Genomic DNA, 12,699 nt, shown 5'->3' on the forward strand with positions numbered 1-12,699 from the left:
GACCAGACTTCCTTAACAGGACTCCCATAGCACAAGAAATAAAAGCAAGAATCAATAACTGGGATAGATTCAAACTAAAAAGCTTTCTCTCAGCAAAGGAAACTATCAGCAATGCAAAGAAAGAGCCTACAGAGTGGGAGAAAATCTTTGCCAATCATACTTCAGATAAAGCACTAATCTCCAGAATCTATAAAGAACTCAAAAAACTCTACTCCAAGAATTCAAATAATCCAGTTGACAAATGGGCTAAGGAAATGAATAGACACTTCACAGAAGAAGATCTACAAGCAATCAACAAACATATGGAAAATGTTCAACATCTCTAGTAATAAGAGAAATGCAAATCAAAACCACCCTAAGATTCCATCTCACCCCAATTAGAATGGCGATTATCAAGAATACAAGCAACAACAGGTGTTGGCGAGGATATAGGGAGAAAGGTACACTCATACATTGCTGGTGGGGCTACAAATTAGTGCAGCCACTCTGGAAAGTAGTGTGGAGATTCCTTAGAAAACTTGGAATGGAGCCACCATTTGACCCAGCTATCCCACTCCTTGGCCTATACCCAAACGCCTTAAAATCAGCATACTACAGAGATACAGCCACATCACTGTTCATAGCTGCTCAATTCACAATAGCCAGTTTGTGGAACCAACCTAGATGCCCTTCAGTTGATGAATGGATAAAGAAGCTGTGGTATATATACAATGGAATATTACTCAGCCATAAAGAATGATAAAATTATGGCATTTGCAGGCAAATGGATGAAATTGGAGAATGTCATGCTAAGTGAGATAAGCCAATCTCAAAAAACCAAAGGACAAATGATATCGCTAATAAGTGGATGATGACACATAATGGGGGGTGGGAGGGGTTAGTGTTAGGGTTAGAGTTAGGGTTATGGAGGGGGGCAAGAATGGAGGAAGGAAGGACTGTATAGAGGGAAAAGAGGGGTTGGAGGGATGGGGGAAGGGAAAAAATAACAGAATGAATCAAACAACATTACCCTATGTAAATTTATGATTACACAATGATATGCCTTTACTCCATGTACAAAAAGAGAAACAACATATATCCCATTTGTTTACAATAAAAAAACAAAAAGAAGGGCATGGTACAGGAAAGCATCTCAGGACATCCAACAGGGAGGCAGAGCTTCTTCCCTTGTTCTTTTAGTTATGTTTTATTTTGTTCTTTTTAGTTATACATGACAGCAACTCGGGACACCAAGGCAGGAGGATAGTGAGTTCAAACCCAGACTCGGCAACTTAGCAAGGCCCTAAGCAACTTAGTGAGACCCTGTCTCTAATAAAATATATTAAAAAAGGACTGGGGATGTGGTTTGGTGGTTAAGCACCCCTGGGTTAAATCCCTGGTACCAAAAAAAGTCATACATGACGACAGAATATATTTTGACATATCATACATATATGGAGCATAAATTCCCATATGATGTGGAGTTACATTGGTTGTGTATTCATATATGAACAGGAAATTTATGTCTGATTCATTCTACTGTCTTTCCCATTCCCATCCCCCCTCCCTTCTTCCCATTCCCCCCTATCCAATCTTCAACTCCTCCCTACTCCCTGTGCTATTGTGAGTTGGCAGTCACATATTAGAGAGAACATTTCGTCTTTGAGTTTTGGGGATTGGTTTATTTCATTTAGCATGATAGTCTCCAGATCCATCCATTTACCAACAAATTACAAAATTTCATTCTTCTTTAAAACTGAGTAATATTTCATTGTATGTATACACCACATTTTTTTAGCCCATTCATCTGTTAAAGGGAACCTAGGTTGGTTCCATAGCTTAGCCATTGTGAACTGAGCTGCTGTGAATATTGATGTGTAGTCACATCACTATAGTATACTGATTTTAAGTCCTTTGGATATAGGCCAAGGAATGGGATAACTGGGTCTAATGGTGGTTCCATTCCAAATTTCCTGGGGAATTCCCATACTGCTTTCCATACTGGTCGCACCAATTTGCATTCCCACCAGCAATGTATGCATGTACCTTTTCCCCACATCCTCACCGACATTTATTGTTACTTGTATTCTTGATAATTGGTACTCTGAGTGGAGTGAGATGGAATCTCTGTGTAGTTTTCCTATTCTTTTTTTTTTTTTTTTTTTTTTTTGTGGTGCTGGGGATTGAACCCAGGGCCTCATGCTTATGAGGCAAGCACTCTACCAACTGAGCTCTGTCCCCAGCCCTCAGTGTATTTTTAATTTGCATTTCTCTAATTGCTAGTGATGTTGAACTTCTTTTTGTATATTTGTTGACCATTCATATTTCTTCTTCTGTGAAGTGCCTGTTCAGTTCCTTTGCCCATTTATTGATTGGGTTATTATTATTATTTTGGTATTAAGTTTTTTGAGTTCTTTATATATCCTGGAGATTAGTTCTCTATCTGAGGTGCAGGTGGAACAGATTTTCTCCCATTCTGTAGGCTCTCTCTTCATATTCTTGATTGTTTCTTTTGCTGTGAAGAAGCTTTGTAGTTTGATACAATCCCACTTATTGATTCTTGATTTTACTTCTTGCACTTTAGGAGTCTTGTTGAGGAATTTGGTTCCTAAGCCAACGTGATGGAGATTTGGGCCTACTCTTTCTTCTAATAGGTGCAAGGTCTCTGGTCTAATGTCTAGGTCCTTTATCTACTTAGAGTTGAGTTTTGTGCAGGGTGAGAGATGGGAATCTAATTTCATTTTATTACATATGAATTTTCAGTTTTCCCAGCACCATTTGTTGAAGAGGCTCTATCCCCAGTGAATGTTTTTGGCTCCTTTATCTAATATGAGATCACTGTATTTATGTGGGTTTGTCTTTGTGTCTTCTATTGTGTACCATTGGTCTACCTTGCTACTTAGGTGCCAATACCATGCTGTTATTGTTACTATTGCTCTGTAGTATAGTTTAAGGTCTGGAATTATGATAACTCCTGCTTCTCTCTTCCTGCTAAGAATTGCTTTGGCTATTTTGGATCTCTTATTCTTCCAAATGAATTTCATGATTGCTTTCTCTATTTCTATGAGGTATGTCATTGGGATTTTAATTGGAATTGCATTGAATCTGTATAGTACTTTTGTCATCCCTGATTCTTTTTTTTATTTTCATTTTTTTAATTGTAAACAAATAGGATACATTTTGATTCTCTGTACATAGAGTAAAGGCATACCATTCATGTAATCATAAATTTACCCAGGGCAATGTTGTTTGATTCATTCTGCCACTTTCCCCCCTTCCCCCCCTCACCCACCACTCTTTTCCCTCTATACAGTCCTTCCTTCCTTCATTCTTGCCCCCCTCCCTAACCCTAACCCTAACCCTAACCCTAACCCTAATGCTAAACCCTCCCACCCCCCATTATATGTCATCATCCGCTTATCAGCGAGATCATTTGTCCTTTGGTTTTTGAGATTGGCTCATCTCACTTAGAATGATATTCTCCAATTTCATCCATTTGCCTGCAAATGCCATAATTTTATCATTCTTTATGGTGGAATAATATTCCATTGTATATATATGCCACAGTTTCTTTATCCATTCATCAACTTAAGGGCATCTAGGTTGGTTCCACAATCTGGCTATTGTGAATTGAGCAGCTATGAACATTGATGTGGCTGTATCTCTGAAGTGTGCTGATTTTAAGGCCAAGGAGTGGGATAGCTGGGTCAAATGGTGGTTCCATTCCAAGCTTTCTGAGGAATCTCCATACTGCTTTCCAGAGTGTTGCACTAATTGGGGTGAGATGGAATCTTAGGGGAGTTTTGATTTGCATTTGTCAAAGCACCAGCTGCTTTGACAGCTACAAATTCCAAATGCTCTGGATCTGCTTGGTTCAGAGAAACTACTGCTTTCTCCTCAAGCTTTATTCCTCTCCCATTATTTCCCATGTTCTTCCACCTCTGCACATGCCCCTTACCCAGTGAACTGTCACATGTTCTTAGGAGGAAACATGTGGCAAATGTAGAACTCACCCGCTGGTTCTTCCATTTGTCTTGGAATTCTAGACCCTGAAGTCTTGATTGATTGCCTTATATATTTTGACCAGAATTTATAGTTACTTTTTTTTTTTTTACTGTAAACAAAAGGGATACAAGTAGTTTCTCTGTTTGTACATGGAGTAAAGGCATGCCATTGTGTAATCATAAATTTACATAGGGTAATGTTGTTTGATTCATTCTGTTATTTTTTCCCTTCCCCCATCCTTCCAACCCCTCTTTTCCCTCTATACAGTCCTTCCTTCCTCCATTCTTGCCCCCCTCCATAACCCTAACCCTAACCCTAACACTAACCCCTCCCACCCCCCCATTATATGTCATCATCCACTTATTAGCGAGATCATTCGTCCTTTGGTTTTTTGAGATTGACTTATCTCACTTAGCATGACATTCTCCAATTTCATCCATTTGCCTGCAAATGCCATAATTTTATCATTCTTTATGGCCAAGTAATGTTCCATTATATATATATATATATATATACCACAGTTTCTTTATCCATTCATCAACTGAAAGGCATCTAGGTTGGTTCCACAAACTGGCTATTGTGAATTGAGCAGCTATGAACATTGATGTGGCTGTATCTCTGTAGTATGCTGATTTTAAGCTTCATGGAGCAGGCCGCCCAGAGAGAGCCTTTCTGCACAGAGCCAGCTCCAAGCCCCGGACCCTGTGGCGGGACCAGGGCAGGGAAGCCAGAGATTTTCCCAAGCAGCCCTGCTCCCTCCGGTGGCAGGCTCCTTCCATAGGCAGCTTCATGGAGCAGACCGCCCAGTAAGAGCCTTTCCGCACAGAGCCAGCCCCCAGCCCTGGAACCAGTAGTGGGCTAGGGGCAGCTTTCTTCAGAAGCACTGCATTATCAAGTTCCTCCAAGACTTCAGGCTACTGAAGGCTGGTAGGTGATACACTGCAAATTACAGGGACACTATAAGCCAATAGAGGAAATCTGCAATATCACAGAGTCCCACTGATGTCTGACGAATATGAGAAAACAAGGGAAGAAAATGTCCCAAACAAACCTAGATACTATATCAATAAAACCTAATGACAGCACAACAGAAGAAATGTCAGAAAGGGAGTTCAGAATGTACATAATTAAAACAATCAGGGAAGAAAATGAGGAGATGAAAGAGCAAATGCAGGCATTAAATGAACGCACCAATCAACAGTTAAAGGAGCAAATGTAGGAAGCAAGAGATCATTTCAATAAAGAGTTAGAGATACTGAAAAAAAAACCAAACAGAAATCCTTGAAATGAAGGAAACAATAAACCAAGTTGAAAACTCCATAGAAAGCATAACCAATAGGATAGAACAACTGGAAGACAGAACCTCAGATATTGAAGACAAAATATTTAATCTTGAAAACAAAGTTGACCAAACAGAGAAGATGGTAAGAAATCATGAACAGAATCTACAAGAATTATGGGATATCATGAAGAGGCCAAATTTAAGAATTATTGGGATTGAGGAAGTCTTAGAGAAACAAACCAAAGGAATGAACAATCTACTCAATGAAATAATATCAGAAAACTTCCCAAATCTGAAGAATGAAACAAAAAACCGGGTACAAGAGGCTTATAGGACTCCAAATACACAAAATTACAACAGACCCACACCAAGGCACATTATTATGAAAATACCTAACATACAAAATGAAGACAGAATTTTAAAGGCCGCGAGAGAAAAGAATCAAATTACATTCAGGGGGAAACCAATAAGAATATCAGCAGATTTTTCAATCCAGACCCTAAAAGCTAGAAGGGCCTGGAACAACATTTACAAGCCCTGAAAGAAAACAGATGCCAAACAAGAATTTTATATCCAGGAAAACTTACTTTCAGATTTGATGACGAAATAAAATCCTTCCATGATAAACAAAAGCTAAAGGAATACAAAAAGAAAGCCGGCATTACAGAACATTCTCAGCAAAATATTCCATGAGGAAGAGATGAAAAACAACAAAGCAAATCAGCAATAGGAGGAACTGGCCTAAAGGAATAGCCAAATAAAGAAGAAACCAAATCATGTCAAAAAACAAAAGTGAGTCAAATGACTGGGAATACAAATCATATCACAATAATAACCCTGAATGTTAATGGCCTGAACTCATCAATCAAAAGACATAGACTGGCAGATTGGATTAAAAAGAAAAATCCAACAATATGCTGCCTGCAAGAGACTCATCTCATAGAAAGAGATACCCATAGACTAAAGGTGAAATGATGGGAAAAAATATACCATGCACATGGACACAGAAAAAAGATGGAGTATCCATCCTCATTTCAGATAATGTGGACTTCAAGCCAAAACTAGTCAGAAGGGATAAAGAAGGACATTACATACTGCTTAAGGGAAGCATTAATCAGCAAGACATAACAATCATAAACATCTATGCCCTGAACATTGGCTCATCCATGTACATCAAACAAATCCTTCTCAATTCCAGAAATCAAATAGACCACAACACAATAATACTAGGTGATTTTAACACACCTCTCTCACCGTTGGATAGATCTTCCAAACAAAAATTGAATAAAGAAACCTTAGATCTCAATAACACAATCAACAATTTAGACTTAACGGACATATATAGAATATACCATCCAACGAAGAATGAATACACTTTCTTCTCACCAGCACATGGATCCTTCTCTAAAATAGACCATATATTATGCCACAAAGCTACTGTTAGCAAATACAAGAAGATAGAGATACTACCTTGTATTCTATCAGATCATAATGGATTGAAATTAGAAATAAATGACAGAGTAATAAACAGAACTTCTCCAATACCTGGAAATTAAATAATACACTATTATATGATGAACGGATAACAGAAGACATCAGGAGGGAAATAAAAAAATTCTTAGAAGTAAACGAGAACAAAGACACATCATATCACAATCTCTGGGACACTATGAAAGCAGCAATTAGAAGATTTATTTCATGGAGCGCATGCAACAAAAGAAGAAAAAATCAACAAATCAACGACTCAACACTACAGCTCAAAGTCCTAGAAAAAGAAGAGCAGACCAACACCAAAAGTAGTAGAAGACAGGAAATAGTTAAAATCAGAGCTGAAATCAACAAAATTGAAACAAAAGAAACAACTGAAAAAATTAACAAAATAAAGAGTTGGTTCTTTGAAAAAATAAACAAAATTGGTAAACCCTTAGCCACACTAACAAAGAGAAAGAGAGTGAAAACTCAAATTACTAAAATTCGGAATGAACAAGGAAATATCACAACAGACACGAGTGAAATACAAAACATAATTAGAAGCTATTTTGAAAATCTATACTCCAACAAAACAGAAAACCTCGAAGACATCAACAAGTTTCTAGAGACATATGAATTACCTAAACTGAACGAGGAGGATATACACAACTTAAATAAATCAATTTCAAGCAATGAAATAGAAGAGGTCATCAAAAGCCTACCAACAAAGAAAAGTCCGGGACCAGATGGATTCTCAGCCGAGTTCTACAAAATCTTTAAAGAAGAGCTCATTCCAATACTCCTCAAAGTATTCCATGAAATAGAAGAGGAGGGAACCCTCCCAAACTCATTCTATGAAGCCAATATCACCCTGATACCTAAACCAGACAGGGACACATCGAGGACAGAAAATTTCAGACCAATATCCTTAAGGAACTTTGATGCAAAAATTCTCAACAAAATTTTAGCAAATCTTATACAAAAAAATATTAAAAAGATAGTGCACCATGATCAAGTGGGTTTTATCCCAGGGATGCAAGGCTGGTTCAACATCTGGAAATCAATAAATGTCATTCACCATATTAACAGACTTAAAGTTAAGAATCACATGATTATTTCAATAGATGCAGAAAAAGCATTCGATAAAATACAGCATCCCTTCATGCTCAAAATACTAGAAAATTAGGGATAGTGGGAACATTCCTTAACATTGTAAAGGCCATCTATGTTAAGCCCATGGCCAATATCATTCTAAATGGTGAAAAACTGAAAGCATTCCCCCTAAAAACTGAAACAAGGCAGGGATGCCCTCTTTCACCACTTCTATTCAACATCGTCCTTGAAACTCTAGCCAGAGCAATTAGACAAACCAAAGAAATTAAAGGGATATGAATTGGAAAAGAGGAACTCAAACTATCCCTGTTCGCTGATGACATGATTATATATTTAGAGGAACCTGGAAATTCCACCAGAAAACTTTTAGAACTCATAAGTGAATTCAGTAAAGTAGCAGGTTACAAGATCAATGCTCATAAATCCAATGCTTTTTTATACATAAGTGATGAATCTTCAGGAAGAGAAGTTAGGAAAACTACCCCATTCACAATAGCCTCGAAAAAAATAAAATACTTGGGAATCAATCTCACAAAAGAGGTGATAGTCCTCTACAATGAGAACTACAGAACACTAAAGAAAGAAATTTAAGAACACCTTAGAAGATGGAAAGATCTCCCATGTTCTTGGATAGGCAGAATTATTATTGTCAAAATGGCCATACTACCAAAAGTGCTATACAGATTCAATGCAATTCCAATTAAAATCCCAATGATGTACCTTACAGAAATAGAGCAAGCAATTATGAAATTCATCTGGAAGAATAAGAAACGCAGAATAGGTAAAGCAATCCTTAGCATAAAGAGCGAAGCAGGGGGTATCGCAATACCAGATCTTCAACTCTACTACAAAGCAATAGTAACAAAAACAGCATTGTATTCATACCAAAATAGACAGGTAGATCAATGTTACAGAATAGAGGACATGGACACAAACCCAAATAAATACAATTTTCTCATACTAGACCAAGGGGCCAAAAATATGCAATGGACGAAAAATAGCCTCTTCAACAAATGGTGCTGGGAAACTGGAAATCTATATGCAACAGAATGAAACTAAACCCCTATCTCTCACCCTGCACAAAACTCAACCCACAATGGATCAAGGACCTCGGAATCACACCGGAGACCCTGCGTCTTATAGAAGAAAAAGTAGGTCCAAACCTTCAACTTGTTGGCTAGGATCAGACTTCTTTAACAGGATTCCCATAGCACAAGAAATAAAGGCTAGAATCAACCACTGGGATAGATTCCAACTAAAAAGCTTTCTCTCAGCAAAGGAAACTATCAGTAATGTGAAGAGAGAGCCTACAGAGTGAGAGAAAATCTTTGCCACTCATACTTCAGATAGAGTGCTAATTTCCAGAATCTATAAAGAACTCAAAAAACTCTACACCAAGAATACAAATAATCCAATCAACAAATGGGCTAAGGAAATGAACAGACACTTCACAGAAGAAGATCTACAAGCAATCAACAGATATATGAAAAAATGTTCAACATCTCTAGTAATAAGAGAAATGCAAATCAAAACTACACTAAGATTCCATCTCACCCCAATTAGAATGGCGATTATCAAGAACACAAGCAACAATAGGTGTTGGCGAGGATGTGGGGGAAAAGGCACACTCATACATTGCTGGTGTGGTTGCAAATTAGTGCAGCCACTCTGGAAAGCAGTATGGAGATTCTTCAGAAAGCTTGGAATGGAACCACCATTTGACCCAGTTATCCCACTCCTTGGCCTATACCCAAACGCCTTAAAATCAGCATACTACAGAGATACAGCCACATCACTGTTCATAGCTGCTCAATTCACAATAGCCAGATTGTGGAACCAACCTAGATGTCCTTCAATTGATGAATGGAGAAAGAAACTGTGACATAAATACATACAATGGAATATTACTCAGCCATAAAGAATGATAAAATTATGGCATTTGCAGGCAAATGGATGAAATTGGAGAATGTCATGCTAAGTGAGATAAGTCAATCTCAAAAAACCAAAGGACCAATGATCTCGCTGATAAGCGAATGATAACACATAATGGGAGGTGGAGGGGTTAGTGTTAGGGTTAGGGTTAGGGTTAGGGTTAGGGTTAGGGAGAGGGGCAAGAATTGAGGAAGGACGGACTGAATAGAGGGAAAAGAGGGGTGGGAGGGGTGGGGGGAAGGGAAAAATAACAGAATGAATCAAACAACATTACCCTATGTAAATTTATGATTACACAATGGCATGCCTTTACTCCATGTACAAACAGAGAAACAACATGTATCCCTTTTGTTTACAGTAAAAAAAAAAAAAGTAACTGTAAAATCTGGTCAAAATATATAAGGCAATCAATCAAGACTTCAGGGTCTAGAATTCCAAGACAAATGGAAGAACCAGCGGGTGAGTTCTACATTTGCCACATGTTTCCTCCTAAGAACATGTGACAGTTCACTGGGTAAGGGGCATGTGCAGAGGTGGAAGAACATGGGAAATAATGGGAGAGGAATAAAGCTTGAGGAGAAAGCAGTAGTTTCTCTGAACCAAGCAGATCCAGAGCATTTGGAATTTGTAGCTGTCAAAGCAGCTTTTGCTTGAGATAGAAATCCTAGAGAGAATTACAGAGAAGTGAGGCCCAAAGCATGATGCAATCTTCCTTCAAGGTGTTTTTGGATTTCTATGTTGCTTATTTATAAAATGAGATTTCAACAAATTTGGTAGAAGATAGAGGTGGGAGTCTATACGCAACACAGTTGTGGGAATCAGAGAGTTCAAGGAGTCAAAACCTGCTAAGCTTGTGGCTGTGTAAACAGTCCAGGCTTGTAACTGAATCCCAGAAAGGCTATGTTGCTAGAGTAAGGGCAAGAACTTAGGTGTGAGACCCAAACTAGTTCATTTTCATGGGGGTGATTTACTGGGGATTGAACTCAGGGGTGCTTGACCACAGAGGTACATCCTCAGGCCTATTTTGTATTTATTTAGAGGCAGGGTCTCACTGAGTTGCTTAGGGCCTCACTTTTGAACTTTCGATCCTCTGGCTGCAGCCTCCTGAGCTGCTGGGATATAGGCATGCACCACTGCACCTGGTCAAACAGTTCATTTTAAAAACACCTGAAAACAATCCTTAAGTGGGATCCAAATCATATGACTCTACTGTATTTGTTTTAAGGATTGGAGTTATTATGTCCATTGCCTCTGTAATGTTTAAAATACAGTTCATCATTTGGTTAAAAAAATTAAATGAGCTAAGAAACTGAACAAATATCAAGAATCAAGAAATAACAGAACCATGCCTTAGGTATTACAGGTTTTGGTCAATACTAAGATGAATAATTATCTGAATAAATACAAATTAAAAAATCTATAAAAGTTAAATACACATTTATTACCCAGGGCTGTTTTTGATTAATACTTTTTATGTTCCCAGAAATTTCTGCAGAGCTTTTTTCATATCTTTGTTCCTAAGACTATATATCACGGGGTTAAGGAGTGGGGTCAAAACAGAATAAAACAGAGTCACAATCTTCTGCATCCCAGCTTCATGCTCAGATGTTGGGCTCCCATACATAACCAGTACTGAGCCATAGAAGAGTGAGACCACAGCCAGGTGAGACCCACAGGTGGAGAAGGCCTTTCTTTTTCCAGCTGCTGATGGGACCTTCAATACAGCTTTGAGGACAAGGACATAAGACCCCATGATGAAGAGAAAGGGGATAACAAGAGGCAGAGGACTTAAAGTGGAGAAGACAAGCTCTATCAATGGAGCTCTTTTGCAAGTGAGTGCTAGAAGAGGACCTGGGTCACACAGGAAGTGGTCAATAGTCCTAGACCCACAGAAGGACATCTGGGAAATGATGATGATTGGAATCAGGAACCAGAGGAAACCAAGTACCCAGCAGCTGACCACAAGCTTGGTGCAGAGACGTCTGGTCATGATGGTCGGGTAGTGTAGGGGCCTGCAGATGGCCAGGTACCGATCAAATGCCATAACTGCCAAGAAAAAGCATTCTGCAGAGCCCAAGGAGAAGAAGAAATAGAACTGGAGGAAGCACCCAGAGAAGGAGATGACCTTGGTGTCAGACAGGAAGTTGGCCAGCATGTTGGGGACCGTGGAGGTGACATACCAGATCTCCAAGAAGGAGAAGTTGGCTAGCAGGATGTACATGGGGGTGTGGAGTCTCTGATCCCAGTGCACAGCACAGATGATGGAACCATTGCCCATGAGGGTCAGGAGGTAGACAGTGGAGAAGAGCACAAAGAGGAGGATCTGCTCCTCCCTGGGCCCAGGGAAGCCCAGGAGGATGAAGCCAGTGATGGTGCTGGAGTTGCTGGGGGAGCTGAAGGATTTCATGTGTCTGTGAGCTGTAAAGCACCTGCAATTACCAAACAACAGTGCAGAGACAAATTACAATCCAGATGTGTTTTTAAGTCATATGCAGTAAACATTTATACAGCAATAGGAAGCTTTTCCCTCTAACCTTGAAATACTGTCCTGTTGAATCCTGTTGTTGTTGGTCTGTGAGAGACACTAGAAGTCAGTGAATATCAGTGGATAGACACAGTAGTTTCTTTGTTAGCATATGTATGGAATGTACATAATATCTAAAAATATAGCTTAATGACTCAGTATTATCTGATTTAATTCTCTCAAGCCTATGAGTTATAAGTGAACATTACCAGAGGTGTGGAAACCAAGATTAGAGCTTAGATATATTACTCAATATCATGTAGCTAGTAATTTAGTTGATATTTTAGCTGAGTCCTGTCTGTCTCCAAAGTTTCTGGTTTTCCCAATTTATTTTACACATATTAGATTCTTACTGGTAACAGCAATTCTCATGCATCCACCATTCCACTCAGTA

At 38.8% G+C, this 12,699-nt stretch overlaps 1 protein-coding gene across 1 annotated transcript; it reads right to left on the reverse strand.

Annotated features, from left to right (window-relative positions):
- Nucleotides 1–11,252: 11,252 nt before the first annotated feature.
- On the reverse strand, nt 11,253–12,200 carry LOC306653423 (olfactory receptor 11G2; the record flags this gene model as incomplete). Its single annotated transcript, XM_079126426.1, has 1 exon — nt 11,253–12,200. Exon 1 carries the CDS (start codon nt 12,186–12,188, stop codon nt 11,253–11,255), a length of 936 nt encoding a protein of 311 aa, XP_078982552.1. The 5' UTR covers nt 12,189–12,200.
- Nucleotides 12,201–12,699: the final 499 nt, after the last annotated feature.

This window comes from Sciurus vulgaris (assembly GCF_902686455.1).
Source record: "Sciurus vulgaris genome assembly, chromosome: 2".
Classification (NCBI taxonomy): Eukaryota; Metazoa; Chordata; class Mammalia; order Rodentia; family Sciuridae; genus Sciurus; species Sciurus vulgaris.